This window comes from Eutrigla gurnardus, assembly GCF_963514095.1.
Source record: "Eutrigla gurnardus genome assembly, chromosome: 7".
Taxonomy (NCBI): domain Eukaryota; kingdom Metazoa; phylum Chordata; class Actinopteri; order Perciformes; family Triglidae; genus Eutrigla; species Eutrigla gurnardus.
In genome coordinates, this window is record NC_139921.1 from 17,537,737 (window position 1) to 17,561,638 (window position 23,902).

At 40.0% G+C, this 23,902-nt stretch overlaps 5 protein-coding genes across 6 annotated transcripts; 4 read left to right on the forward strand and 1 right to left on the reverse strand.

Annotated features, from left to right (window-relative positions):
* Positions 1-1,649: 1,649 nt before the first annotated feature.
* nek9 (NIMA related kinase 9) lies at positions 1,650-8,592 on the reverse strand. The gene is made up of 23 exons (XM_084014193.1): positions 7,787-8,592; positions 6,919-7,096; positions 6,786-6,841; positions 6,630-6,700; positions 6,438-6,543; positions 6,218-6,349; positions 6,029-6,139; positions 5,810-5,874; positions 5,656-5,706; positions 5,368-5,560; positions 5,132-5,276; positions 4,831-5,031; positions 4,631-4,677; positions 4,336-4,497; positions 4,141-4,249; positions 3,890-4,051; positions 3,577-3,744; positions 3,438-3,497; positions 3,123-3,310; positions 2,869-3,027; positions 2,635-2,739; positions 2,490-2,543; positions 1,650-2,416 (listed from the first exon to the last, which is right to left on the reverse strand). Exons 1-23 carry the CDS (start codon positions 7,970-7,972, stop codon positions 2,234-2,236), a joined length of 2,892 nt encoding a protein of 963 aa, XP_083870319.1. The 5' UTR covers positions 7,973-8,592; the 3' UTR covers positions 1,650-2,233.
* Positions 8,593-9,157: 565 nt separating this feature from the next.
* Positions 9,158-10,826, forward strand: LOC311015910 (CD209 antigen-like protein C). Of its 2 annotated transcripts, XM_084013357.1 has the most exons (6): positions 9,158-9,250; positions 9,356-9,475; positions 9,694-9,957; positions 10,050-10,213; positions 10,351-10,496; positions 10,654-10,826. In XM_084013357.1, the coding sequence occupies exons 1-6, from the start codon at positions 9,187-9,189 to the stop codon at positions 10,796-10,798; spliced, it is 903 nt and encodes a 300-aa protein (XP_083869483.1). In that variant the 5' UTR covers positions 9,158-9,186; the 3' UTR covers positions 10,799-10,826. The 2 variants fall into 2 exon arrangements, with proteins under 2 accessions (XP_083869483.1, XP_083869484.1); XM_084013358.1 differs by lacking the exon at positions 9,356-9,475 and having other exon boundaries at positions 9,176-9,250.
* Positions 10,827-12,513: 1,687 nt separating this feature from the next.
* Positions 12,514-15,136, forward strand: LOC311016263 (uncharacterized protein). The gene is made up of 6 exons (XM_084013862.1): positions 12,514-12,639; positions 12,851-12,952; positions 13,933-14,187; positions 14,355-14,518; positions 14,664-14,797; positions 14,875-15,136. The coding sequence occupies exons 1-6, from the start codon at positions 12,522-12,524 to the stop codon at positions 15,026-15,028; spliced, it is 927 nt and encodes a 308-aa protein (XP_083869988.1). The 5' UTR covers positions 12,514-12,521; the 3' UTR covers positions 15,029-15,136.
* Positions 15,137-15,636: 500 nt separating this feature from the next.
* LOC311016501 (uncharacterized protein) lies at positions 15,637-19,727 on the forward strand. The gene is made up of 6 exons (XM_084014224.1): positions 15,637-15,789; positions 16,075-16,191; positions 16,914-17,165; positions 17,737-17,900; positions 18,842-18,957; positions 19,086-19,727. Exons 1-6 carry the CDS (start codon positions 15,669-15,671, stop codon positions 19,240-19,242), a joined length of 927 nt encoding a protein of 308 aa, XP_083870350.1. The 5' UTR covers positions 15,637-15,668; the 3' UTR covers positions 19,243-19,727.
* A 502-nt stretch (positions 19,728-20,229) lies between these two features.
* Positions 20,230-23,812, forward strand: LOC311016502 (C-type lectin domain family 4 member E-like; the record flags this gene model as incomplete). Its single annotated transcript, XM_084014225.1, has 6 exons — positions 20,230-20,382; positions 20,668-20,784; positions 21,507-21,758; positions 22,298-22,461; positions 23,407-23,522; positions 23,656-23,812. Exons 1-6 carry the CDS (start codon positions 20,262-20,264, stop codon positions 23,810-23,812), a joined length of 927 nt encoding a protein of 308 aa, XP_083870351.1. The 5' UTR covers positions 20,230-20,261.
* Between the last annotated feature and the right edge of the window lie 90 nt (positions 23,813-23,902).

Below are 23,902 nucleotides of genomic sequence, written 5' to 3' on the forward strand. Positions count from 1 at the left end.
GAAAACTGTCTGGGGGACAAATGCTCCCACCAGTTTCTAATCCCTCTCATCATTCCACCATCCGAGAGCAGGAGGAGCTCAGACAGGAAGATGGCAAAGACACCAGCCTTCAGTTCGTTCCTTGCTCAATCTGCAACCGAACGTTTGCAAGTGAAAACCTACAGAAGCATGTCCAAATCTGTAAAAACTTGAAATCACGACGTCCAGTCTTCAAAGTTTACGGGAGCACGGGATATGCCATGGATAACTACAAACCCCATAGCAAGAGCAAAAAAGGTAGGCCAATAACAATTTAGCCTCTTTAAAAAGATTGAATACTACATAACTTTGTCTGCATTACAAACTGGAGGTGTAGGTTGAAAGGCATGTCCATTTACGAGCTATAGGGAACGGAAATATACTATTAAATATTGGTTGCATTATGGGAAAATGTCATTTTCAGTTGTTTGTTGGTTCTTCCAACACTAAAAGTAAGGATATCTCAACCACTGCCTCTTTATTCCCCATAATTCCCAAATTCATGGTAATTTAATGCTTGACTAACTTGATTAATTTAGTAAGAATTTGCTGTTTTTTTTTTATTCAGGTGTCAAAGACAACAAATGAAAGAAAAAACCACGAGGTACATACAAAGAATCTGCACGAAGCCCTAAGTGAGCTGACCAGACCTGACCCTGAACCGACGCTTTGGCCTTGGACCATTGGAACCAGAGATCCTCTGGTGTCAGCATATCAAGTCACCCTCATTAGTCAGTACACTCTAAATTAAACCCCGTATACAGTACGTAGTTTGCTACAGTTCTCTTGTCTGCAATCCATATTTTACATTAACTAAAATGTTCCAAGATAGTTTTAGTTCTTCACCAGAATAGTACATGTTCATATGAACAAATAGAAATAGCTTCTGTGTAGCAATGAGGACGTGTTTGTCCGTTGCATCTCAACAATATTTGATTAACTGTTAAAAAAAATAAACCACATTTCTATTTTAAAAAATTACCTGTCATTTTTGCAAAAATGTTGGTTTCAATAGCTTGCTCAGCCACTGTGACTGTATTTAACATTGCATTTTACTGCGTGAATATCTGACGCGCACACGCACACACGCACACACACACACACACACACACACACACACACACACACACACACACACACACACACACAATGGACATCAAGCAGAAAAATGTAACTAAATGCAATTTTATATTTGCTTTCACAATTGATGACATTATGCAAAATAAGGCAAAACAACATCAAAAAACATTTCCAAGTACCAAAGACAGATAAAATGGTTAAAAAGCAATAGGAAAATAACTTTATGGCTGCGAGGTCAGCTATATCATAAATGCTTTCACAATCAAAGAAAACTGTTTATACATATCACGCAGAAGAGAGACCTTTATATATGCTGCCCCAGAACAAATTAAAGAGTCAACGATGGCAATAAGAGGAAGGAACTCAAAAGTAGTTAAAAAATGAAATCAGTAGTTTTGGTGTTTCACACAAATACTTTCATATGACAATGAAATATGCACATTTTTAAAAAGTATATATTTGCAAGAGATAATTTGAATAATGTAATAGCTAATATGTCAGATACACAAACTGTTTAAGAGGCTATTTTGTATTTGGCACTGTTTTTTAAGAAGATCAAATGTATAAGATGATTAAAAATAATGCGATACATAAGAAAAGTTATGTTTTCAAATTGGAAGTGGCGCAAACACGAGTCATGCAATCTGGACAACATCCTGGCAAACCATCGCTTAACAGTTTACAAAAGGTAACTAATGTTTGACCAAAAGATGCTCTTATTTGATAAATACTAACATGTGTGGCGCTACGGTCTGAAGCCCGAACGCTGACATCACTTAAAGTCAACAATACCACGAGAACATGGACTCGACATTCACATTACAGAGTAACACTATGATCGCTTTGATGACGATGATTGTCTCTCACAGGTGTCGGGCGCTTCATGAGGAATCCAGCCAACAGTTCAGTCTGTGGAGAAACTAGCTAGATCCCTGCACCCATACGAGTGTGTGCAAGCTATTATACAGTATTACACGTGTAACAGATTGTAATAATGCAACTTAGCACGTTAGTCAACCATGTATGCTGTATGTAACCACTTTGAGTGGGCACGAGGCTGCACCGTCTACTGCATGCCAAACCCAGTTTCCACTCCTCGTCTAACCTCTTCACTCGTCTGTCAAAAGGCAAAGTGTCACACACTGGCCCCTGCTGATTGGCCCACATGGTTTGTGAATCCGCCTCCTCTTTCTCCTCCATCCCCGGGCATGCGGGCATCAGAGGGATGGTTTCCGTTATTGTCGCACCCAGCTTCTCGTAGCGTCGAGCGGTTGATTGCTGCCCAGAGCCTTTCGTTCTCCTTCTGCTGCTCGTTGACCTAGAGGCAGCAGGAATTCATTACTCATGCACAACGCTCAAACTTGAGGTTTTTTGGGGGAAAAATGTCTCACCTGCTTTTCAAGCATCTGGATCCTCAAATCTTGATGAGCGACAGTCTCTCGCAGCTGCAAAAAAAAGCTCTTCTGTCAAATACTGTGGCAACGGGATGTACCGATTAGATTATGATTTACCGGGCTGATGGTGCAGATTGGATACCTGTGTGACCTCATGACTTGCTTTGCAACATGCGCCTGATTCTCCTTTTTTGCAGACGTCAGCCTCCTCCAGTCCATTGACTTTATCACAGCTCATTCGTTTAGTCTAAAAAAAAAAAAAAAAAACACGCGTTTCAAAATGCAGTATCACACAGCATGATCATCAGAATCATTTGGAGTACATAATTCATGTCTAGTGCATTCTAAGTGCAAAGGACGGCTACGTTGGCATTACCGACAGGTCTTTCTTCGTGCTGACGGCTTCTGCCGCAGCCTTTAGTTCTTTCAGCTCCTCATAAGGTAGAGTGACGCTCTCAGAGACAGAAGAGAGCTGGTCAGGAGTGGATTCCTCTGATCCTTCCGGCATCGGGATGAATTCTGCATTCTCAAGCTCCTGTTGAATGAGAACCACTCTGAATAAGAACACTGCAAGGTTTTCCTTTTAGGATTCAAACAAACATTCCTCATGGTTCTTTCATGATAACAAACCTTTCTAAGCCAGAGAGGGCAGGAGCTGTCCCCAGTCTGACTTGCCAGTGACATCATCGGGGTCTCCATGAAGCACTCCTCCGTATTATCCTCTAGTGTACCCCCAAGACCCCTGTCACGACACCCCGTCTCTGAACCACGTTCTATGTCCAGGTCCACTGTGGATGTCGACGCCTCCTGGCCCAGTCCTATGTATACACATAAACATTGACACATACACAAACAATGTAGACTTGCAGGTGTAAGTGCACGTGTATTCTTGATCAAATCCATCCATACACAACACACACACTGTGACCAAAGAAAAGTATTTACCACTACCAACTGACAGTCCGCTGCTGTTGGAGCGAATAACCTTGGAGTTGAGCACTTTCTCTGCAAAGGAAAAAAACATATAAGAGGGCTGGCTGCTTGTACCAGTACACCATGCAAGCGTGTGGTTGTTATCACTAACCCATTATGATAATGGTGTGCCAGCCACGGCAAGAAAGGTCTGGTACATGGTGGAGGGAACCGAAGATAGGCCTCGGCATGGCAGGGCACACCTCTGAACCGAATCCCTTATCAGCGGGCATCCCAAGCCGCCCGTTTCCTGCGTTTCCCCAGGCAAAGATCTGATTGTCTGCAAGAAACAAAAACATTTGTCCTCAGAGCAAAGATCCATGGCTTCTGGAAAGAAAGATAACTGCCACAAACCTCAACAATAAAATCAAAAAAATGTAGATATCAGTGTGGTAGAAGTACCACAGGACTGTACACGTTCTTACCCTCAGTGGCTGCAATGGTGAAGCCGTCTCCACAAGACACTTTAGTCACTATCTTCCCTCCGAAGGGTCCTACAAGGACTTGGACACCCTGGTGCTTCTTAAAGTCCTTTACACCCAGCTGTCCGTACTTGTTGCATCCAAAGGTGATCAGGCGACCACGTACTGCATAGCAAGACATATGAACGTATGTGTATGAAAAATGGTGCAAATTTTCATTTACACAAAAAATATCAACTGTTTTTTTACGGTACCATCGAGTGCAGCTGTGTGGGTCTTTCCTGGGGCTATGGCCTCAATCTTGAACCTCGCCAGCTGCTTTACTAAGGTCAGTGTGGTGATGTACGGGATCCCCTGGTTACCCTGTTGTAATGTAAAGAAATAACCATAAACATGGCTGCATCCCCTAAAGTCTCTGTTATTACAGTCCTTTGAGCGTAACCAGGTACCTCTCCAGGGTGGTTTTTGAGACCAGAGATTCCCTGGTTCAGACCGAGCTTGTTGAATTCATTGTTTCCACATGCGAGGACTTTGCCCATTTCTGTTAAAAAGAAGGTTCCATCGCTGGCACATGAGACTGACGAGATGGTGGCTCCTTTAGGGATCTCCACCTGGAAAAAAACAGAAAACACACAGCACTTTTGAAATGAATTGCTACAAATAAGACAATTCTACTACGTTGCTTAAACACGTATCTTACTGGCTCCTGTCAAGATTATGTCAGAACAGGAAACAAAATCTTACTTGCATCGGGGAAGAAAAGTCATCCTCACATTCCAGGCCGAGACGCCCTGCAGCAGGAAAACAGAGCGAATTTGACTGAGCAGTATTGTATATTAAAAGGGCCACTATCGCCACCTGCTGGCTGCAGCTGTAACAGCAAAAACAATCTGGCAGAGATTTAATCAGCTCAAAACAACAGGAAATAAAGCAACTCTATGTACCGTACTCTCCGCAGCCCCAGGAGAAGATGTCCCCACTCTGAGTCAGAACCACCACATGGTTGTCTCCACACGAAACCTGCTGGACGGGCCGCTCCTCGAAAAACTCCAAAAGCACTGGTTCCAAAACCTCTACGCCGAGCTCACCCTCCACCCCGATGCAGCCGTAATAGTCCGATCCAAACATGTACATCTGGTCCTCATCTGGAAAAGCAGCAGCAGAGGGTTCAGAATGTGTCTTTACAGAAGAAAAGAACTGTTTCTGTCAGGTTCCTGTTTTTGGCCGGAAGCTTTCCTCACTCACCGGTGATGCAGGCAGTGAAGTCAGCACCACATGCCACCTGTCGAATGGCCTTCCCCAGTAGCTTTTCCACCCTCTTTGGCTGCCGGTACGAGGCCTGGTCTCCATGGCCCAGCTGGCCCACCATCTTGGCTCCGCATTGGACATTCTGAAGAGAAGTTGGAGAAAGGTCATTGTAGTGAAGCACCACTGGACGCAGTATATCACTGCCAGAGAGATGGTGAGTGATTCATACTCACTGCCCAGGTATACAGCTCCTTTTCCACTGTCACCACCGCAAAGTGACTCTCTCCTGCACACACATGTTGGGCACTGGTGCCCCCTTTAAAGGTGTCCAGTTTCTGGGGGGTGAACTTCCCTCCACCCCAGAAGTACAGATCCCTTGAACGCGTGGTCACCACAGCGACAGGAGTGTCAGTCACTGTGCTCAGCCTGTGAAAACAAATCCATTATATACAATACAATCCTACTTAAGGGAGGATAGACAGGCTTTTACAGTGGAGAAAATAAAACAAACAAAAACTTACTTTGGTTTTTTCATTGCTGAATTCAGCAGGGCAACTCGCTCTTCAAGCTCCCTTACAGAGAATTAACATGTCAGTGGGTTGTCGTGGGGGTTTTAAATGAATCTAAAATACATTCTTATTAAGGAAATATATATTTCCCTTTTAATCAACTTACTGTCTGCAGCAGGAGATGAATGGCTGGTCAAGAATCTGATCAGATGTAGGCCTCTTCGCTGGATCCTGCAACACAAAGAGATCTCAAGAACTTTACAGTGGTATCCCACACAGATGGCAGTTATCTTTTTCCTTAGCTTATAGCATCATCTATGGCACCAAACCATTTATTTCATAACAATTGGACACAACCCTCTCCTCCCTGATTCCCTTTACTCACTTGATCGAGGCACTCGTACACCAGTTTGATCAATGCAGCTGAATAAACATCCGAGTTTACGTCCATGGTCCAGTTGCCCTGGACTATTTTCACACAGAGGTTCAGGGGGTTCTGGTGGACACAAGCAGCGAAATAAGTTAAGTCTGGCGAGGTGGACATAAGCAATTCCTAACAGGTTTACAAACTTACCGTTGCATCAAATGTTCTTGTAAGAACCAAGACTTCAAAAATGACACAACCCATGGCCCAGATGTCTGATTTGAAGTTGTACTTCGATCCCTGGCACAATTCAGGTGACATGTAATATGGAGTTCCCACACACTGGAGTTACAAAAGAAGGAAAAAGGTGTTAGTGTTACTAAATCACAGCCAGTCTGATTGAATATGCTGAGGGGGGATCATAACTTACAGTCTCTGCCATTGAAAACTCAGAGTCTAGCTTCTTTGCGAGGCCATAGTCGCCCAGCTTGATGAGGTCAGTCTTGGTTAGGAAAATGTTCAGAGTTTTGATATCTCTGACAGAAAAAAAGGAGGGTTCATTACCAAAACAATAACAATAATTGTTACAAACAAGGGCATGACAATGTGCTGAAGATCTTACCTGTGTAAGACCCCAGCCTTGTGGATGTGGGACACTGCCGAGGCAATTTGGTACAGGTACCAAATGACCACCTAAAGAAACATGTACACGGTGAAGGTATAATAAGGAATAGTCTGCTTGTATAAAACAAATGCCCTGCTGTTGTTGCACTCATACCTCTTCACTGAAAAGTTTTCCATTCTGGTGGTTGATTTTATCATACAGATTTCCTCCTGTGACGAGAAAGCCATTTAGCATGTTCCACCACAGATAAACAGCATTTACATGAATCTCACACTCATTCGCCTACCGTTACAATACTCCAACTCAATGAGCAAGGTGTTTTTATCCATGAAGTGATTGAAGTAGGCTATGATGTTGTTGTGCTCCAGGATGGAGAGGATGCTTATTTCGTTCATGACGTCTCGGCTCTCCTTTTCGGAGAGCGAGTTCAGCTCCACCTCTTTCCATACTACCAGAGAGTTATCCTATGGAAGCCAGGAGGGGGGAGGGGGGCATGTCATTAAATAATAACAACAACAACAACAACAACAACAACAACAACAACAACAACAACAACAACAATATCAGTTTTCAAATTTGTCCCTGTACAATTGTAAGCTTCTCCACAGTCCTAATCACCAGCTTACAGAATACAGATGAGGAAAAATCTTCTAAAAAAAAAAAGAAGCTTTTTATGGAATAGAATTGGTTCAGAATACATTTTTGGAAGGGAGGGGCAGCACGAAAGGGTCTTCAAAGTCACATGACAGTGAACTGGACTACAGGGTGAAGAAGAAATGCATGGCAAAGCAATTTATCTAGATCTCACTCAGGAATTTCTCACGGGGGTATGGAAACACGGTTAACAGTGGGAAATTCAGCTAGTCGGCCACATTCAGGACAGTAAAGCATAATAAATCACATAGAAAACGAGGTGCAGCACTACTGACAACACACGTCTGATAGATATAATTAGTATGTTTTCAACGTAAGCACTGGTATCTGCCTGCAAACCCCATAACTTGCAAAATACATGTTTTCCTTTGATTGTAGTTGTTACAGTAATGGTAAATTATGTACATTTCAGAAACACTTTCAACAACAAAGTGTCCATTAAGTAACATAACGTGTGGTCGGTACCTTTCAAACACAGCTGGGACAGAAATGCAACTTACCTCTGTTCTTCTGTACAGTGTTGCTTCACCAAACGCCCCTCTCCCGAGGATCCGAATAGGAATGTAATGCAACTTCTCCTCTTCGCCATTATATGTGCCCAACGCGGATCGCTCACTGACCACAGACCCGCTGCCCAACTCGGAATTCAGCGAGTCGAAATGTCTTTCATAGTCCGCCAGTGACATTTCTGTTTAGGGACTTGTTATCTAGTGGCAGTGATGGAAATAACCCGAACAGGCCTAACGACAACTCTTTCCTACAAAACCGTACACACGGCTAACATGTTAGCCGCGTCGGCTAACAAAGCGGCCTGTCAAAGTATTTTTAAAGTATTAAGTTACCAGACGCCTCGAAGCCACTCAACGCACACAATGTATGAAAAATACAACGTCGCAAAAAAAATACGTGCAAATAGTTGCACCAGCGTCAAGCATGACACACCAAAAACGAGGACGTTCGAGCAACTTTTTTTGAGTTTCAGAATAAGAGGCGTATCTTCGAACGTGCCCGCGTGTATTTTATGATGAAATCCCACGGAGCGTATTTCCGGTAGTGGCGCGAGTCCGCTTAGCTTGACTTTGCTAACACGTAAGTTAGCAAAAAGAAACTACAGCAGCACCGCAATGCAACCCTGAACTGTCGTGGTGGACGTTAACGCACAGAAGGGGTTCCGCAAGTCTACAGAACAAGCACGTCAGTTATCTACGTTTAAAGTCGGCTAAAGAGGCAACAACACACCGACATCATTTCCTCACGCTCAAACCCGGAAACGATCAAATAAACTGTCTCCATGGCGTTCTTAAGATGTTTCACATACGTATCCAACATGTTCCCTCATTGCCGACCTCTCCAACGACCATAAATAAAAATAAAGGAAATGACGCAAGTAGCAGACGCAATTTAAGTGTCCTAAACATAGAGCTGTCCACATAATAAAGTTTCAGTTCCCAATTTAAATTTAATACCAAATTATTAGGACTATAATGGTACATTTTACAGATCCCATGGACCCTTTTTTTTCTTTCTTTTTGTTTTACCACAGGGGTGACATGAGACTTTTTTTTAAATCATTTTTACAGAAATACTATATCTCATGGTATTGTACATTTTCTGGAAAATCAATTGGAAACACTTTTATTAAGATTACCAGAAAGGAATCTTTTTAGAATTTAAGAGAGACAAAAAGCAAAATGACATTTTCACATAAGAGTGGGTAAAGGGCATTCAACCAAACACGCACACACACACACACACACACACACACACACACACACACACACACACACACACACACACACACACACACACACACACACAGTTTTGTAATATTGACAGAGCAGCCACCTCCACAGATCAAAGTGGCATTCTGTGTAAAAACCCTGATAACGGATATCCAGACATGGTTTCAAATGATGGCAGCAGCACGGGTGGAAAATACTTACACTATAACACAGGAAGCAATGGTAGGCTTGCACTATATATTCTGTCCTCATAATGATTTAAAGCAAACATAATGCATTATTATCTGCTTGTCCATCAAGCTAACTTCAATGTGTCTGTTTGTTCAGGGTCCACTTGCACAGTTAGAGTTGGGTCCAGAAATCTTCCGCTGTATCCATTGGTTATCATGGGTTTAGGACTGCTAAACACTATTTTGATGTTAACTGCAATCGTTATTGGGATTTACTGTGAGTACAATAGTCCAAGAAAGGTTGTTGGATCTCTATACTTAACTTGTTTACAGTCAATTTGGAGTACACTGTGCTAATCCATTCATTAACAGAGCTATAGTCACATTTACCAAGAAATTAACTATATTTATCAAAACCCAATGCTATGATATGGTAAAAAAAAATTCATTAATTCATAAGATGAATAAAAATGTTACTTTCTTTGTTAATCACAGGTGGCAAAGTCAGTGAGGAATCTGCTCCCTTTCAAATAACAGCAACAGCACTCCAAATAGAAGTGAAGCAACTTCAGGTAATGCAGACTGAAGTGATCAAAGCTCAAGAAGAGGTCCAACAACAACAAGAGAAAGTGGTCAGGAGCCACCAGCAACTAAACTTGCAAATTAAGCAGAACATGGCCCTCAGTGACAGCTTTCAGAGACGGATTGAGACACTACAAGTGGAGAAAGCGATGCTGCAGATGCAAACATCTGATATGTGTGAGAGGCTATTATTGCAATACACTTTTTGCATTTTGGAATCAAACCTCTTCATCTTGTTGTGACTTGAACTCATTTTCTTCTTTTAACAGTGAGCAATTGTGGACGATGCCAGCACGGATGGTCTCTATTGAACACATCGTGCTACTTCCATTCTAAATCAGCGTTTAATTCCTTAAAAAACTGGACAGACAGCCGGGCAGACTGTCTCAGGCGTGGGGCCGATCTGGCTGTGATTGAGAACTTGGAGGAGCAGGTGAGTCTTGTATCATTTTGGTGGAAAACAAGAGACAAACACATCTCATCAGTTGCTAGCTAGGCCTGCACAGCGAATAAGTAAAGGTATATCGTTAAGTAACACATTCTAATGTTGTTTGAACTCTGTTTATCCAGGTAAATCTTTTTGAGTACCTACCTAAAATGAATGCCAGGTTTCGAGCGTGGTCGTACAAGCCAGGGAGCATGTGGATTGGCCTTACAGATATTCAAGCAGAGAGCAACTGGGTGTGGATAAATAATGTAACTCTGCAGGGTGAAGGGTAAGAGCTTAAATACCTTTTTTTTGCAGTGTTGCTGTGTTAAAATGTGGAGAGGAGAGAAGATCAATGCCTCAGCAAAAAAACAAATGTGCTGAATTCCCAGAATGTCGTGTTAATGTAAACTTCCTAACTTCATATTGCTTGGGCCTTGCTTTAGGTACTGGACACAAGGGCAGCCCGACAACTATGGAGAGGGTGAGGACTGTGCAGCACTTATGAACATTGACAACCCAAGAGAAACATGGTTTGATGCAGACTGCAACGCGAACAAGGAATGGTTATGTGAAATGCAACCAAACTAGCTGTGGAGAAGCTGAGTGATGTCGAAAAGAGAAAGAGAAGAGCCTGCTATTTTCAATATCAGGATCTTTCGCATGCATGTCTCTCTGATCTAAAATCAATAAATACATGGAATATATCAACAACAGTGGTTCTTCAATTCATTTGTGCTTTAGTTGCTAACCGTGGCTTCATATTTAACAAACAGAGAGTGGTATCAATTAACTCATCTTGGCAAGAAAAAGTGTCAAAATGTCTAACTATTCCTTTCCCAAACATGTTCTCAGAAGGATTTAGCTACATGGACAAACTTTCCTTGACATGCAGCTCAAAATTGTGCTGTCCCTGCAGTTTTAGAGACCTCACCAATGGCCTCGCTAATGTATGTAGGGATTCTCTTGACTAACACACTGATGTGTTTGATTAACACAGTATGTTTTTATTCTCATTAAAGAATATTTTCTGTTGCCGTGCCTTCTTTTTTGTTGCTGTTTAGTTTGTAAGTGTTGTTTTGATTTTAGCCATGCAGCAGCAGTCGGTCTCTCACTTTGGTCTATTGGATGGATTGACTTGTTGTACAGACATTATGATCCCCAAAAGATGAATCCAAATGACTTTGGTAATCCATTTTTGTCCAATACCTGCAAAACGAATGACATTCCCATCAGCCTCAGCTGTATTTTGCATTCGGTACTAATTATGTAAGTATTGTCACTATATGCATGTTAGATCAGTTAGATAGTTAGATAGTAATGTTACATCATAGTGTGTAATAAAGCATTTATTCAATGCTCATATACTTTTCTAAATGTGGAATAAGGGAAGTTAAAGTAGAGTGTTACCTGCAAATTAAAAAAGAAAATCCAGTTAGATTTAATGTGCATATTGCTTACATCTACGACAACTAGAATTGTTGTTTACGATAATGGCATCAAAATATATTGATATGTAGAGTATTGCTTCACTTAACTTCTGTATTGTAATCATTCTGAGATTAACATCTAAAGTTTTTAATAAATCATTCACAAATACTTTGTAATAAGGTGCATTTAAAAAAAGTTGTAATGGTTTTAATGACCCACTAAGTCTGTGGCTGTGAGAGGTGATTATTTAAGGAGCTGAGTCAAAAGATCCAGCGTGTTCAAATATTACTTGTTACTAGCAAACAATGAATTGATAAATGAATTATTGGCCAATAATAACCCATGACGTGAGAGTGGTTTCAATCTTCTTATCTATTTATCGGTAAGATAAATGTATCAACAAATACAAAATAATACTGCAATTAAAGAATGAAAGAAATCTGATCCATTTCAATTCTGTATTTAATATGTATAACTCAGAATCTCAAAGAATATCATATTGATCTCTATGTGATGGTGCAAATATAGCATTATTTGGCTAGAATGGAGAAAATTTAATGTTTGGCATTTTAGCAATCTGCATATAGGCTAGCAAGTATTAACAGTGTAATTACAATGTAATGTTATAAACATGTATGAACATTTGAATGTAAAATTAACTGTATCACATCTGCATGTAAAATCATCCACAAGGCATCCAGACCAGGGTCCAAACACACACACACACACACACGCACGCACACACACACACACACACACACACACACACACACACACACACACACACACACACACACACACACACACACACACACACACACACACACCTTATCACTAGTATAAGCAGACAAACAGATCAATAGGCACCATTTGCACTAGTATAATGGAGGACTCACAGTCACAGTCAGAACCTGGGGAGGAAATGTCATCCGAACAAAACAATTCGCAAGATTTTGACACAGATGGGAATTTTGGCTTTCGCCATCGACCATTTGGACAAGGTACAGGCAACTCATAACTGAACTAAAAACAAAAATATAAAATCTTCTGCTGTTTCTGACCATTGTCCTTCTCCTTTATACACATTTTCTTTATAGATCACCTTGATATTACTCCTTATTTTATTATGTGTCTAACTTAAAGAATGAAAGATGAAAATGAAATATATTATAAGATTTGAACTAAGAACAACTTTATCATGTCTGTTGACAGTGAGAGGTGGATCTGTGTTTCGACACCACCGACTGGTTATACTCAGTCTGGCCCTGCTGAATGCTGTTCTGCTGATCGCTGCTGTTGTCATGGGGATTTACTGTAAGAGTTTACAAAAACCTGCCGATTTCCTATATCTGATGTACAAGTCCTCCTTAGATTTGTATCCAATAGCAATATCAAAACATGGAAGCTCCAGACTATATTCACAATTGAATATAAACATTCTCAATTTATTTAGTAAAGTATGAATATCTTTTATCGGTTTATGCTGTACAAGTATGTTCTACATCCAGCGGCCATTTTACATAATTTAAAACAAATTGGACTGAGATATAGTTAATGTTTATCTTGATGCATTGAATGATTTGATGTAGCGAGACACAATTTTGAGCAGCGAATGGATACTTGTAATTGGAACAACCTCTGGTGCTGAGAAGTGAAGCCCAACCCGAAGTGCCAAAAACTGCAGTTCATCATTGGCCACTAGAGGCCAACTCAAAAGGCAATCAATTCCATGACCTCCATGTTAGAATGTGTAACTTTACACCAGAATGAATGAACCAATGAACTTGATTGTTCTTCTGAACCAACAATGAAGAATCCAAATCAGTACCCGACTGCATAAGAGTTTAGTTTGATTCTGTTTTTACCGTGTCAGAGATTTATTCATATGTGTAGCTCAAACTGTAATTTGTGGTATTATTTTAGCGGGGCATTACCATTTCCTGTAGTGTTTAAGAGCCAATCAAAGCGTGCAGTGGAGATAAAGACTTGATTAATTGCAATTAATCCAAAAAATATCCTGATTTGATCTTTTTTTTTTTAAGAAAATATGCTAAAAGAGCAGATGTTGTTAACAGTACAAAAATTGTTTTGGATACATTTTAATTATGACCCGCACATTTTTATTGACAATCTACCTCGTCACCCATTTCTGGATTAGCCAGGAGTTAGTCTGTGTCGTCCCTGCCATGATGGCAACGGGGCTGCCCACATTGAGTTTTCACAATCTTGAATTCACAAACCCGTGCTGCCACAGTTCCTCTATCTATTTCTTATGACAAGCTTCTATGCCTCAGGTGCCAAAGGTGACCTTCAGCTTCCTCGTTCAGCTGCTACACCCATTCTCATTGAGATGAACTATTTCCGCAACATCAGTGAGATCATCAGGGCTAAATTGGAGGTCCAGGCAAAACTAGCCAGAGAGCGTGCCAACCATCTGCAACTAAAGCTGCAAGTGAAACAGACTGCAACCCTCCCTGACAGCCTTCAGAGAGCGATTGAGAATCTACATACAGAGAGGGACATTCTGAAGTCTAATAAAACCACCATAGGTAAGACAGACTTCCAAAGTGTCTTTATTGGCAAACAGTCCAGTATGGTAAAACGTTCTCCCCTAAGAGAACACTTGCTGTAAACCTGTGCAATTGATGTGTTTTTATGTATCAATATCAAAAACAGTCTATGACAATGAGATGTTTCTAATCTCCTGCTACAACAGAGCGATCCTGTGGCAGATGCCAAGAAGGATGGAGTCTTCTTAAATCATCCTGCTATTATTTTTCGAAATATGTGTCCGATTCCAAAAAGAATTGGTCGGATAGCAGAGCAAACTGTATAAGTCAAGGAAGCGACTTACTTGTGATCGACAACTTGGAGGAGCAGGTGGGTTTCCATCTCTAAAAAAAAATCTATAAAAAAAATGTGTTTCGTTCGAAGCTTAACAAGCGTGAAAAAAAGGGTTTTCAGGAACTTCCAAGTCTATGTCACTACAAACTTGAAATCGACTCCTGTGTCTGCTTTCAAATAGCAACTCATAAATGACAACGCATCAATCCGGAAAAGTATCAGTCCCTCGTCGGAGATCGGATTCTGGATCGGCCTGACTGATAAAGTGAGAGAGAGAACGTGGGTCTGGGTTAACAACAGGACTGAGGTGGAAGGGTAAGCATCTTGCAGACTGTTAACGCTGAGTATTGATTTCTGATATGGTGGAACTAAATGATTTTGATATTTTCAAGGTACTGGAGAGATGGGCAGCCTGTCTATGACGAACAAAGGGGACGGAATTGTGCTGTTTTTTATTTCGTATCTCATCAAGGAGAGACATGGTATAATGAACACTGCGATGAACGTCATTTCTGGATATGTGAGATGGAACCAAGCTTAGCATGAAACCTCTCAAGTGTAAATCACAATAACTGGAAAAATAATTTTTGTGTACGCAAATACCTTTCAAATAAACAAACTGCAGCTCGTCGTATCTGTCTTGTATGTGACCATTTTATGGTTTATACTTTTCCCCCTTCTTAGCAGTAAATAACCAATCAAGGTGCAAAAATGCCACAAATCTCATAAACACTGGTTACACACATCTGCTCATTTCATAAACGTGTTGCTTGCCCGTCTGTAACCCATAATTTAATAACCAATCTGCTAAAACATGATATATCAGCCTTACATATAAGAACATGTCTGCCATGTCAGTCTATAAAATCATACTAAATGAAGTGACAACTAAAGAATCTTATAAAGCTTGAATGTTTGAATAAATTAGAAATCATTTTGTGGGTTAAACAATGACTCTGCACTTTAAATGATCCACAACCCCTGTAAATATTTAACAAATCAACTTGATTTTCTGTTTGTAATGTTACACACACACACACACACACCCACACACACACACACACACACACACACACACACACACACACACACACACACACACACACACACACAGACACACAGGGCAAGGTCCTGACAAATATTATACCCTGGACAGTCACGTCAGACCCTCATTTTTGCTGTCAAAATGGAGGACGGAGAAACATCAGATGGTACTTTTTATTCTGACTCACGTAACAAACTGATTTATCAAGATGATTTAAGTGGAGAGGAGCACAATTTCTACTCAAACCAAGAGAAGCAACAAGGTAAAGTAATCGTAAAGTATATAAATACGAATCTGTTATATCTTCTCTCATAACATGTGTCTTCGTGGTACTAAAATATATATATTATGCATGTTTTTAAATCACTCCAGCTCAACTATTCATTATCATCTTTAGAATATACAGATACAGTGACAAATTAAAAGAAAATACATCAGAAAGTGTGTAATTGATTTAGTTTTTTCCTTTACCTTTGTCAACCATCTGTATCTTAATTTGATGATGTTGAATTTTGACTGTATTGTGCTCCACCACTTCTCTGTTTAGTGTCCATGTCCATGGTGAGACCAGAAATCAGTTTGAATCACCACAAACTGCTGACAGTCAGCCTGGCGGTGCTGGCTGTCATTCTACTAGCAGTCGACATTGGCCTGGGAGTTTATTGTAAGTCACTTTTACAACTTAGGGAGTGATGTGGTGACACTTCATTCACAATTCACCAGTGATAGAAGATCTTTTACTATCAGGATAGAAATCACAACTAAGCTAATGCTAGCTGGATATTTGCTAGGTTGCCATTTTATCTTTGGTTGCAGCTTCTTTCAGCTGCCCAGAGGTCTTCAACAGGGGTGTTCATGACCTCTAGGAGTTCCACCGAGTTACTGGGGATCCCCGAAATTATTTAATCCCAAACAATTTTTCTTCCAAAAATTGAAATATGTCCAAAAGTAAACATGAATACAACCTATAATAAGCACATTTACATATTCCTATGTGTTAAATGTTAAATTGTAATGTAGAAATGCCAATATATAATCAAATTAGGTTCTATAAGTATATGAATCTGTCAATAATTATTATTTTAATGACTTAGAATTGTATAATTACAGAGCACTTTTATACATGGCACTATAGGCTGCACTACACATTATTATTGGCCTGGTTTAATAAGCAACACAATTTGATATGATATGTAATATGGGTACCTCCACCGTGTCACTATAAGCCGAGGGGTCCTTGGTCTGAAAAACGTTGAAGACCTCTGCTCGAGGTGATCAAAAAGAAGTTTAAGTAAAAATCAGTAAATACAGGCTTAAGTAATGGAAATTGTACCGTAAAAAATATATATATTTGACATGATATCATTATACCGTGGCCACTTACAGATAGCAAACTTACTGGTGGGCCGGGTGCATTAACGGGCATCAGCAAAGAGGTGGCCAAGCTGCAGGCTGCTTACAACTCAGCAATCCAAAGCAGGGACGATGCCAAGAAACAGTTGGCGAGCGAAATCAGAGAGCAGGAACTCACCAGGTGGGAGCTTGAACACCAGAAGAAAAGAACAGGAGACTACGAAATGCTGAATGACAAAATTCTAACGGAAATCGCAGCGTTGGAATCCCACATCCCAATGATTAGTGAGAGCTTCTTGTTTTCTTATTTACTGATTGTTTGTATCCAGTGCTTTCAGAAAGTATTCAGACCCCTTCACATTTCAACAATCAGCTCTAGGAAGAGACCACTGTGTTCTTGGGGACCTCCAATGCAGCAGATCCCTCCCCAGATCTGTGCCTCAACACAATCCAGTCTCTGAGCTCTGCAGGCAGCTCCTTGGACCTCATGGCTTAGTTTTTGCTCTGATATGCATTATCTGCTGGGAGACCTAGTAAAAATCATGTCCAATCAACTGAATTTAGCATGGGGTACTCTAATCAAGGTGCATAAACATCTTAATGTTACATTTCAAGTTTTGCTTTTTTAGATTTGCAAACAAATTCTAAAATTCTGTTTTCGTTTTCTCATTATGGTGTATTGAGTGTAAACTGACGAGGGTGGGGGGGGGGGGGGGGGGGGGGGAATTAAAGGATTTATGCATAAGTCTGCAACATAACAAAATGAGAAAGTGAAGGGTTCTGAATGCACTGTAAGTACAGCGTTACTGTGACCCAATATACAACCCATTATGTTTCCGTTTCCTTCCTTTATTAGAGGAGGGCTGCAGACACTGTCTACCAGGATGGATTTTCATGAACTCAGAGTGTTACTACTTGGCTGTCGCTGACAATATTCCAGTTAGATCATGGCAGGAAGCCAGACGTTTCTGCACACAACAAGGAGGTGACTTGGCAGTGATAGACAGCAGAGAGAAACATGTAAGACTCAACATTCAGCCGTGTTTCATTCAACGCTTCGCAGTTTATTTCTGAGCAGTAAAAGAGGTCGGCGTAACATAGAGGTCCACAAGTTAAATGAATGTACTGTATGTATCAGAGGCTGAAAGAGTATTCAAATCCTTTACGTAGACATAAAAGTACTAATACCACACTGTTAAAATACTCCACTAAAAGTAAAAGTCCAGCATTCAAAGACATATTTAAGTTAAAGTATATATTAGCAGCAAATTTGCGAGTTTTTAAAGTACCAAATTTGCGAGTTTTTAAAGTACCAAATTTGCGAGTTTTTAAAGTACCAAATTTGCTACTTTCTTAAGACGCTAACAACTGGCCTTTATGCTAGCTAACTTCCCATGAAAGTATTTCATTTTCTAATTAATATATCGCAACGTGTGACAACGCCTGATGGCTGTTGATGGTTATTGTTGGTTTTATTTATATGGGCCAAATTGTCATCTTATGGGTGTTTATTTATTGGGCAGTTGGGCTAAGATGCTAGCGGTAGCTTTCACTCGTCATAGAGGAAGTAAACAAGTTGCTTTACCGGATGTTTGCTGTTGGCAGTGGCCCTACCTGATACGCCGTCGTAGTTTTCTCTGGACAGGAAGGGAATGAAAAATTGCAATCAGTAATGTAATGTAAAACTGTCAGACAAATATAGTGGAGTAAAAAGTAAAATGTTCTGTTTTTCCTCTGAGAGGTCGTGGATTAGAAGTAATATCACATGGAAAGGCTCAAGTAAAATACATGTACAACACATTTGTACTTACCTACTTGAGTAACTGTACTTAGTTACATTCCACTACTGACATTTATCTGTGTGTGTGTGTGTGTGTGTGTGTGTGTCTGTGTGTGTGTGTGTGTGTGTGTGTGTGTGTGTGTGTGTGTGTGTTTGTGTGTCCTTTTTCTTGTGTTGGAAGCTGACAATAAGCACGTTGGTAAACAATTATCGAGGGAAAGGCTTCTGGATTGGGTTGACAGACATGGTGGAGGAAGGGATTTGGAAATGGCTGGATGAATCAAGACTCGTTGAGGGGTAACAGTTACATACGTGTACAGACTACAAAAATGCAACAGATAACTCATTGACATACTTACTACTACTACTGTTCAAAATTAATAAACAATTAATAATGTGGCTCAACAACCTTCCATTTGTTTCAGGTACTGGAATGATGGAGAGCCCAACAACCAAGGTAATGAGGACTGTGCAGCCACATATCCGAGAACCAACCCCTTTAAGGCCTGGAACGATGCTCCATGTAATCATGGCCTACATTGGATTTGCCAAATGACACCAAGGGTTGCAAGGCAAATGTGAAATAAATCAGGTTTACTTAATTGTTTGAATGAAAAATTAACTGTTTTCGCAGACTTCTACACATCTTCTGAATCTTTTTATTGTCAGGTCAATATTTACTCAGACTACAAAATGGCAAGGAAGGTCAAAATAAAAAATACATTTGATTTATTTTTATTAAAGTCAGCCATTTTACTGTAATAAATATGTTTTACTAATCTTTACTATGTACATATGACTTACTACTATACAGATCTGTACACTAAGGTTAGTTTATCAGGAAAACACCCACCTTCACATACATTGTAATTTCCCACAAGTCATATATTCGGTGACAAAGCAGCATTTAAAGCATCAGTTATGACTGAATTCTTAAGTGAAGCTTGCAGATGTCACTGCCATTCATCGTTACATAGACTATCAAAAATAACAGTAAGTGTTAACATAACCACTGGATTTCCAAAACAGCTGTCTTGAAACCAGCTTGTGGCCACATCCAAATGCAACGCTGGTGTGCAGCATCTGACCTGAAAATGCACCACAAAGGACTGTCTCCAATGGGATTCGACAACACTGTTCATCTTTTTCAATGGTGTACCAAATAAACTGGCAGTTTAGTGTATACCTACCACTTGATAAATAAACACTGCTAAAACATGATACATCAGCCTTACATATAAGAACATGTCTGCCATGTCAGTCTATAAAATCATACTAAATGAAGTGACAACTAAAGAATCTTATAAAGCTTGAATGTTTGAATAAATTAGAAATAATTTTGTGGGTTAAACAATGACTCTGCAGTTTAAATGATCCACAACCCCTGTAAATATTTAACAAATCAACTTGATTTTCTGTTTGTAATGTTACACACACAAACATACGTGCACACACACACACACACACACACACACACACACACACACACACACACACACACACACACACACACACACACACACACACACACACACAGGGCAAGGTCCTGACAAATATTATACCCTGGACAGTCACGTCAGACCCTCATTTTTGCTGTCAAAATGGAGGACGGAGAAACATCAGATGGTACTTTTTATTCTGACTCACGTAACAAACTGATTTATCAAGATGATTTAAGTGGAGAGGAGCACAATTTCTACTCAAACCAAGAGAAGCAACAAGGTAAAGTAATCGTAAAGTATATGAATACAAATCTGTTATATCTTCTCTCATAACATGTGTCTTCGTGGTACTAAAATATATATATTATGCATGTTTTTAAATCACTCCAGCTCAACTATTCATTATCATCTTTAGAATATACAGATACAGTGACAAATTAAAAGAAAATACATCAGAAAGTGTGTAATTGATTTAGTTTTTTCCTTTACCTTTGTCAACCATCTGTATCTTAACTTGATGATGTTGAATTTTGACTGTATTGTGCTCCACCACTTCTCTGTTTAGTGTCCATGTCCATGGTGAGACCAGAAATCAGTTTGAATCACCACAAACTGCTGACAGTCAGCCTGGCGGTGCTGGCTGTCATTCTACTAGCAGTCGACATTGGCCTGGGAGTTTATTGTAAGTCACTTTTACAACTTAGGGAGTGATGTGGTGACACCTCATTCACAATTCACCAGTGATAGAAGATCTTTTACTATCAGGATAGAAATCACAACTAAGCTAATGCTAGCTGGATATTTGCTAGGTTGCCATTTTATCTTTGGTTGCAGCTTCTTTCAGCTGCCCAGAGGTCTTCAACAGGGGGGTTCATGACCTCTAGGAGTTCCACCGAGTTACTGCAGGGGATCCCCGAAATTATTTAATCCCAAACAATTTTTCTTCCAAAAATTGAAATATGTCCAAAAGTACACATGAATACAACCTATACTAAGCACATTTACATATTCCTATGTGTTAAATGTTAAATTGTGATGTAGAAATGCCAATATATAATCAAATTAGGTTCTATAAGTATATGAATCTGTCAATAATTATTATTTTAATGACTTAGAATTGTATAATTACAGAGCACTTTTATACATGGCACTATAGGCTGCACTACACATTATTATTGGCCTGGTTTAATAAGCAACACAATTTGATATGATATGTAATATGGGTACCTCCACCGTGTCACTATAAGCCGAGGGGTCCTTGGTCTGAAAAACGTTGAAGACCTCTGCTCTAAGTGATCAAAAAGAAGTTTAAGTAAAAATCAGTAAATACAGGCAGTAATGGAAATTGTATCGTAAAAAATATATATATTTGACATGATATCATTATACCTTGGCCACTTACAGATAGCAAACTTACCGGTGGGCCGGATGCATTAACGGGCATCAGCAAAGAGGTGGCCAAGCTGCAGGCTGCTTACAACTCAGCAATCCAAAGCAGGGACGATGCCAAGAAACAGTTGGCGAGCGAAATCAGAGAGCAGGAACTCACCAGGTGGGAGCTTGAACACCAGAAGAAAATAACAGGAGACTACGAAATGCTGAATGACAAAATTCTAGCGGAAATCGCAGCGTTGGAATCCCACATCCCAATGATTAGTGAGAGCTTCTTATTTTCTTATTTACTGATTGTTTGTATCCAGTGCTTTCAGAAAGTATTCAGACCCCTTCACATTTCAACAATCAGCTCTAGGAAGAGACCACTGTGTTCTTGGGGACCTCCAATGCAGCAGATCCCTCCCCAGATCTGTGCCTCAACACAATCCAGTCTCTGAGCTCTGCAGGCAGCTCCTTGGACCTCATGGCTTAGTTTTTGATATGTGTTATCTGCTGTGAGACCTAATATAGAAAGTAAAAACCATGTCCAATCAATTAGCACAAGGTATTCTAATTAAGGTGCAGAAACATCTTAATGTTAAATTTCAAGTTTTGCTTTTTTAGATTTGCAAACATTTCTAAAATTCTCTTTTGGTTTTCTCATTATGGTGTATTGAGTGTAAACTGACGAGGGGGGGAAATTAAAGGATTTATGCAACATAACAAAATGAGAAAGTGAAGGGTTCTGAATGCACTGTAAGTACAGCGTTACTGTGACCCAATATACAACCCATTATGTTTCCGTTTCCTTCCTTTATTAGAGGAGGGCTGCAGACACTGTCTACCAGGATGGATTTTCATGTACTCAGAGTGTTACTACTTGGCTGTCGATGACAATATTCCAGTTAGATCATGGCAGGAAGCCAGACGTTTCTGCACACAACAAGGAGGTGACTTGGCAGTGATAGACAGCAGAGAGAAACATGTAAGACTCAACATTCAGCCGTGTTTCATTCAACGCTTCACAGTTTATTTCTGAGCAGTAAAAGAGGTCGGCGTAACATAGAGGTCCACAAGTTAAATGAATGTACTGTATGTATCAGAGGCTGAAAGAGTATTCAAATCCTTTACGTAGACGTAAAAGTACTAATACCACACTGTTAAAATACTCCACTAAAAGTAAAAGTCCAGCATTCAAAGACATATTTAAGTTAAAGTATATATTAGCAGCAAATTTGCTACTTTATAAACCTGTAAATTTGCGAGTTTTTAAAGTACCAAATTTGCAAGTTTATAAAGTAGCAAATTTGCTACTTTCTTAAGACGCTAACAACTGGCCTTTATGCTAGCTAACTTCCCATGAATGTATTTCATTTTCGAATTAATATATCGCAACGTGTGACAACGCCTGATGGCTGTTGATGGTTATTGTTGGTTTTATTTATATGGGCCAAATTGTCATCTTATGGGTGTTTATTTATTGGGCGGTTGGGCTAAGATGCTAGCGGTAGCTTTCACTCGTCATAGAGGAAGTAAACAAGTTGCTTTACCGGATGTTTGCTGTTGGCAGTGGCCCTACCTGATACGCCGTCGTAGTTTTCTCTGGACAGGAAGGGAATGAAAAATTGCAATCAGTAATGTAATGTAAAACAAATATAGTGGAGTAAAAAGTAAAATGTTCTGTTTTTCCTCTGAGAGGTCGTGGATTAGAAGTAATATCACATGGAAAGGCTCAAGTAAAATACATGTACAACACATTTGTACTTACCTACTTGAGTAACTGTACTTAGTTACATTCCACTACTGACATTTATCTGTGTGTGTGTGTGTGTGTGTGTGTGTGTGTGTGTGTGTGTGTGTGTGTGTGTGTGTGTGTGTGTGTGTGTGTGTGTGTGTGTGTGTTTGTTTGTCCTTTTTCTTGTGTTGGAAGCTGACAATAAGCACGTTGGTAAACAATTATCGAGGGAAAGGCTTCTGGATTGGGTTGACAGACATGGTGGAGGAAGGGATTTGGAAATGGGTGGATGAATCAAGACTCGTTGAGGGGTAACAGTTACATACGTGTACAGACTACAAAAATGCAACAGATAACTCATTCACATACTTACTACTACTACTGTTCAAAATTAATAAACAATTAATAATGTTGCCTGTCCTAACAACCTTCCATTTGTTTCAGGTACTGGAATGATGGAGAGCCCAACAACCAAGGTAATGAGGACTGTGCAGCCACATTTCCGAGAACCAACCCTTTTAAGGCCTGGAACGATGCTCCATGTAATAATGGCCTAAATTGGATTTGCCAAATGACACCAAGGGTTGCAAGGCAAATGTGAAATAAATCAGGTTTACTTAATTGTTTGAATGAAAAATTAACTGTTTTCGCAGACTTCTACACATCTTCTGAATCTTTTTATTGTCAGGTC

Coding starts and splice junctions, on each gene's coding strand:
- nek9 (XM_084014193.1), bottom strand. CDS start 7,972: ATGTCACTGGCGGACTATGAAAGACATTTCGACTCGCTGAATTCCGAG. Junction 5,875..6,028: donor TGTACGAGTGCCTCGATCAA/GTGAGTAAAGGG, acceptor TTTGTGTTGCAG/GATCCAGCGAAGAGGCCTAC. Junction 2,544..2,634: donor CAAGTCATGAGGTCACACAG/GTATCCAATCTG, acceptor TTTTTTTTGCAG/CTGCGAGAGACTGTCGCTCA.
- LOC311015910 (XM_084013357.1), top strand. CDS start 9,187: ATGGTTTCAAATGATGGCAGCAGCACGGGTGGAAAATACTTACACTAT. Junction 9,251..9,355: donor CTATAACACAGGAAGCAATG/GTAGGCTTGCAC, acceptor CTGTTTGTTCAG/GGTCCACTTGCACAGTTAGA. Junction 9,476..9,693: donor AATCGTTATTGGGATTTACT/GTGAGTACAATA, acceptor TGTTAATCACAG/GTGGCAAAGTCAGTGAGGAA.
- LOC311016263 (XM_084013862.1), top strand. CDS start 12,522: ATGGAGGACTCACAGTCACAGTCAGAACCTGGGGAGGAAATGTCATCC. Junction 14,188..14,354: donor GTCTAATAAAACCACCATAG/GTAAGACAGACT, acceptor CTGCTACAACAG/AGCGATCCTGTGGCAGATGC. Junction 14,519..14,663: donor TCGACAACTTGGAGGAGCAG/GTGGGTTTCCAT, acceptor GCTTTCAAATAG/CAACTCATAAATGACAACGC.
- LOC311016501 (XM_084014224.1), top strand. CDS start 15,669: ATGGAGGACGGAGAAACATCAGATGGTACTTTTTATTCTGACTCACGT. Junction 17,166..17,736: donor ATCCCACATCCCAATGATTA/GTGAGAGCTTCT, acceptor TTCCTTTATTAG/AGGAGGGCTGCAGACACTGT. Junction 17,901..18,841: donor TAGACAGCAGAGAGAAACAT/GTAAGACTCAAC, acceptor TTGTGTTGGAAG/CTGACAATAAGCACGTTGGT.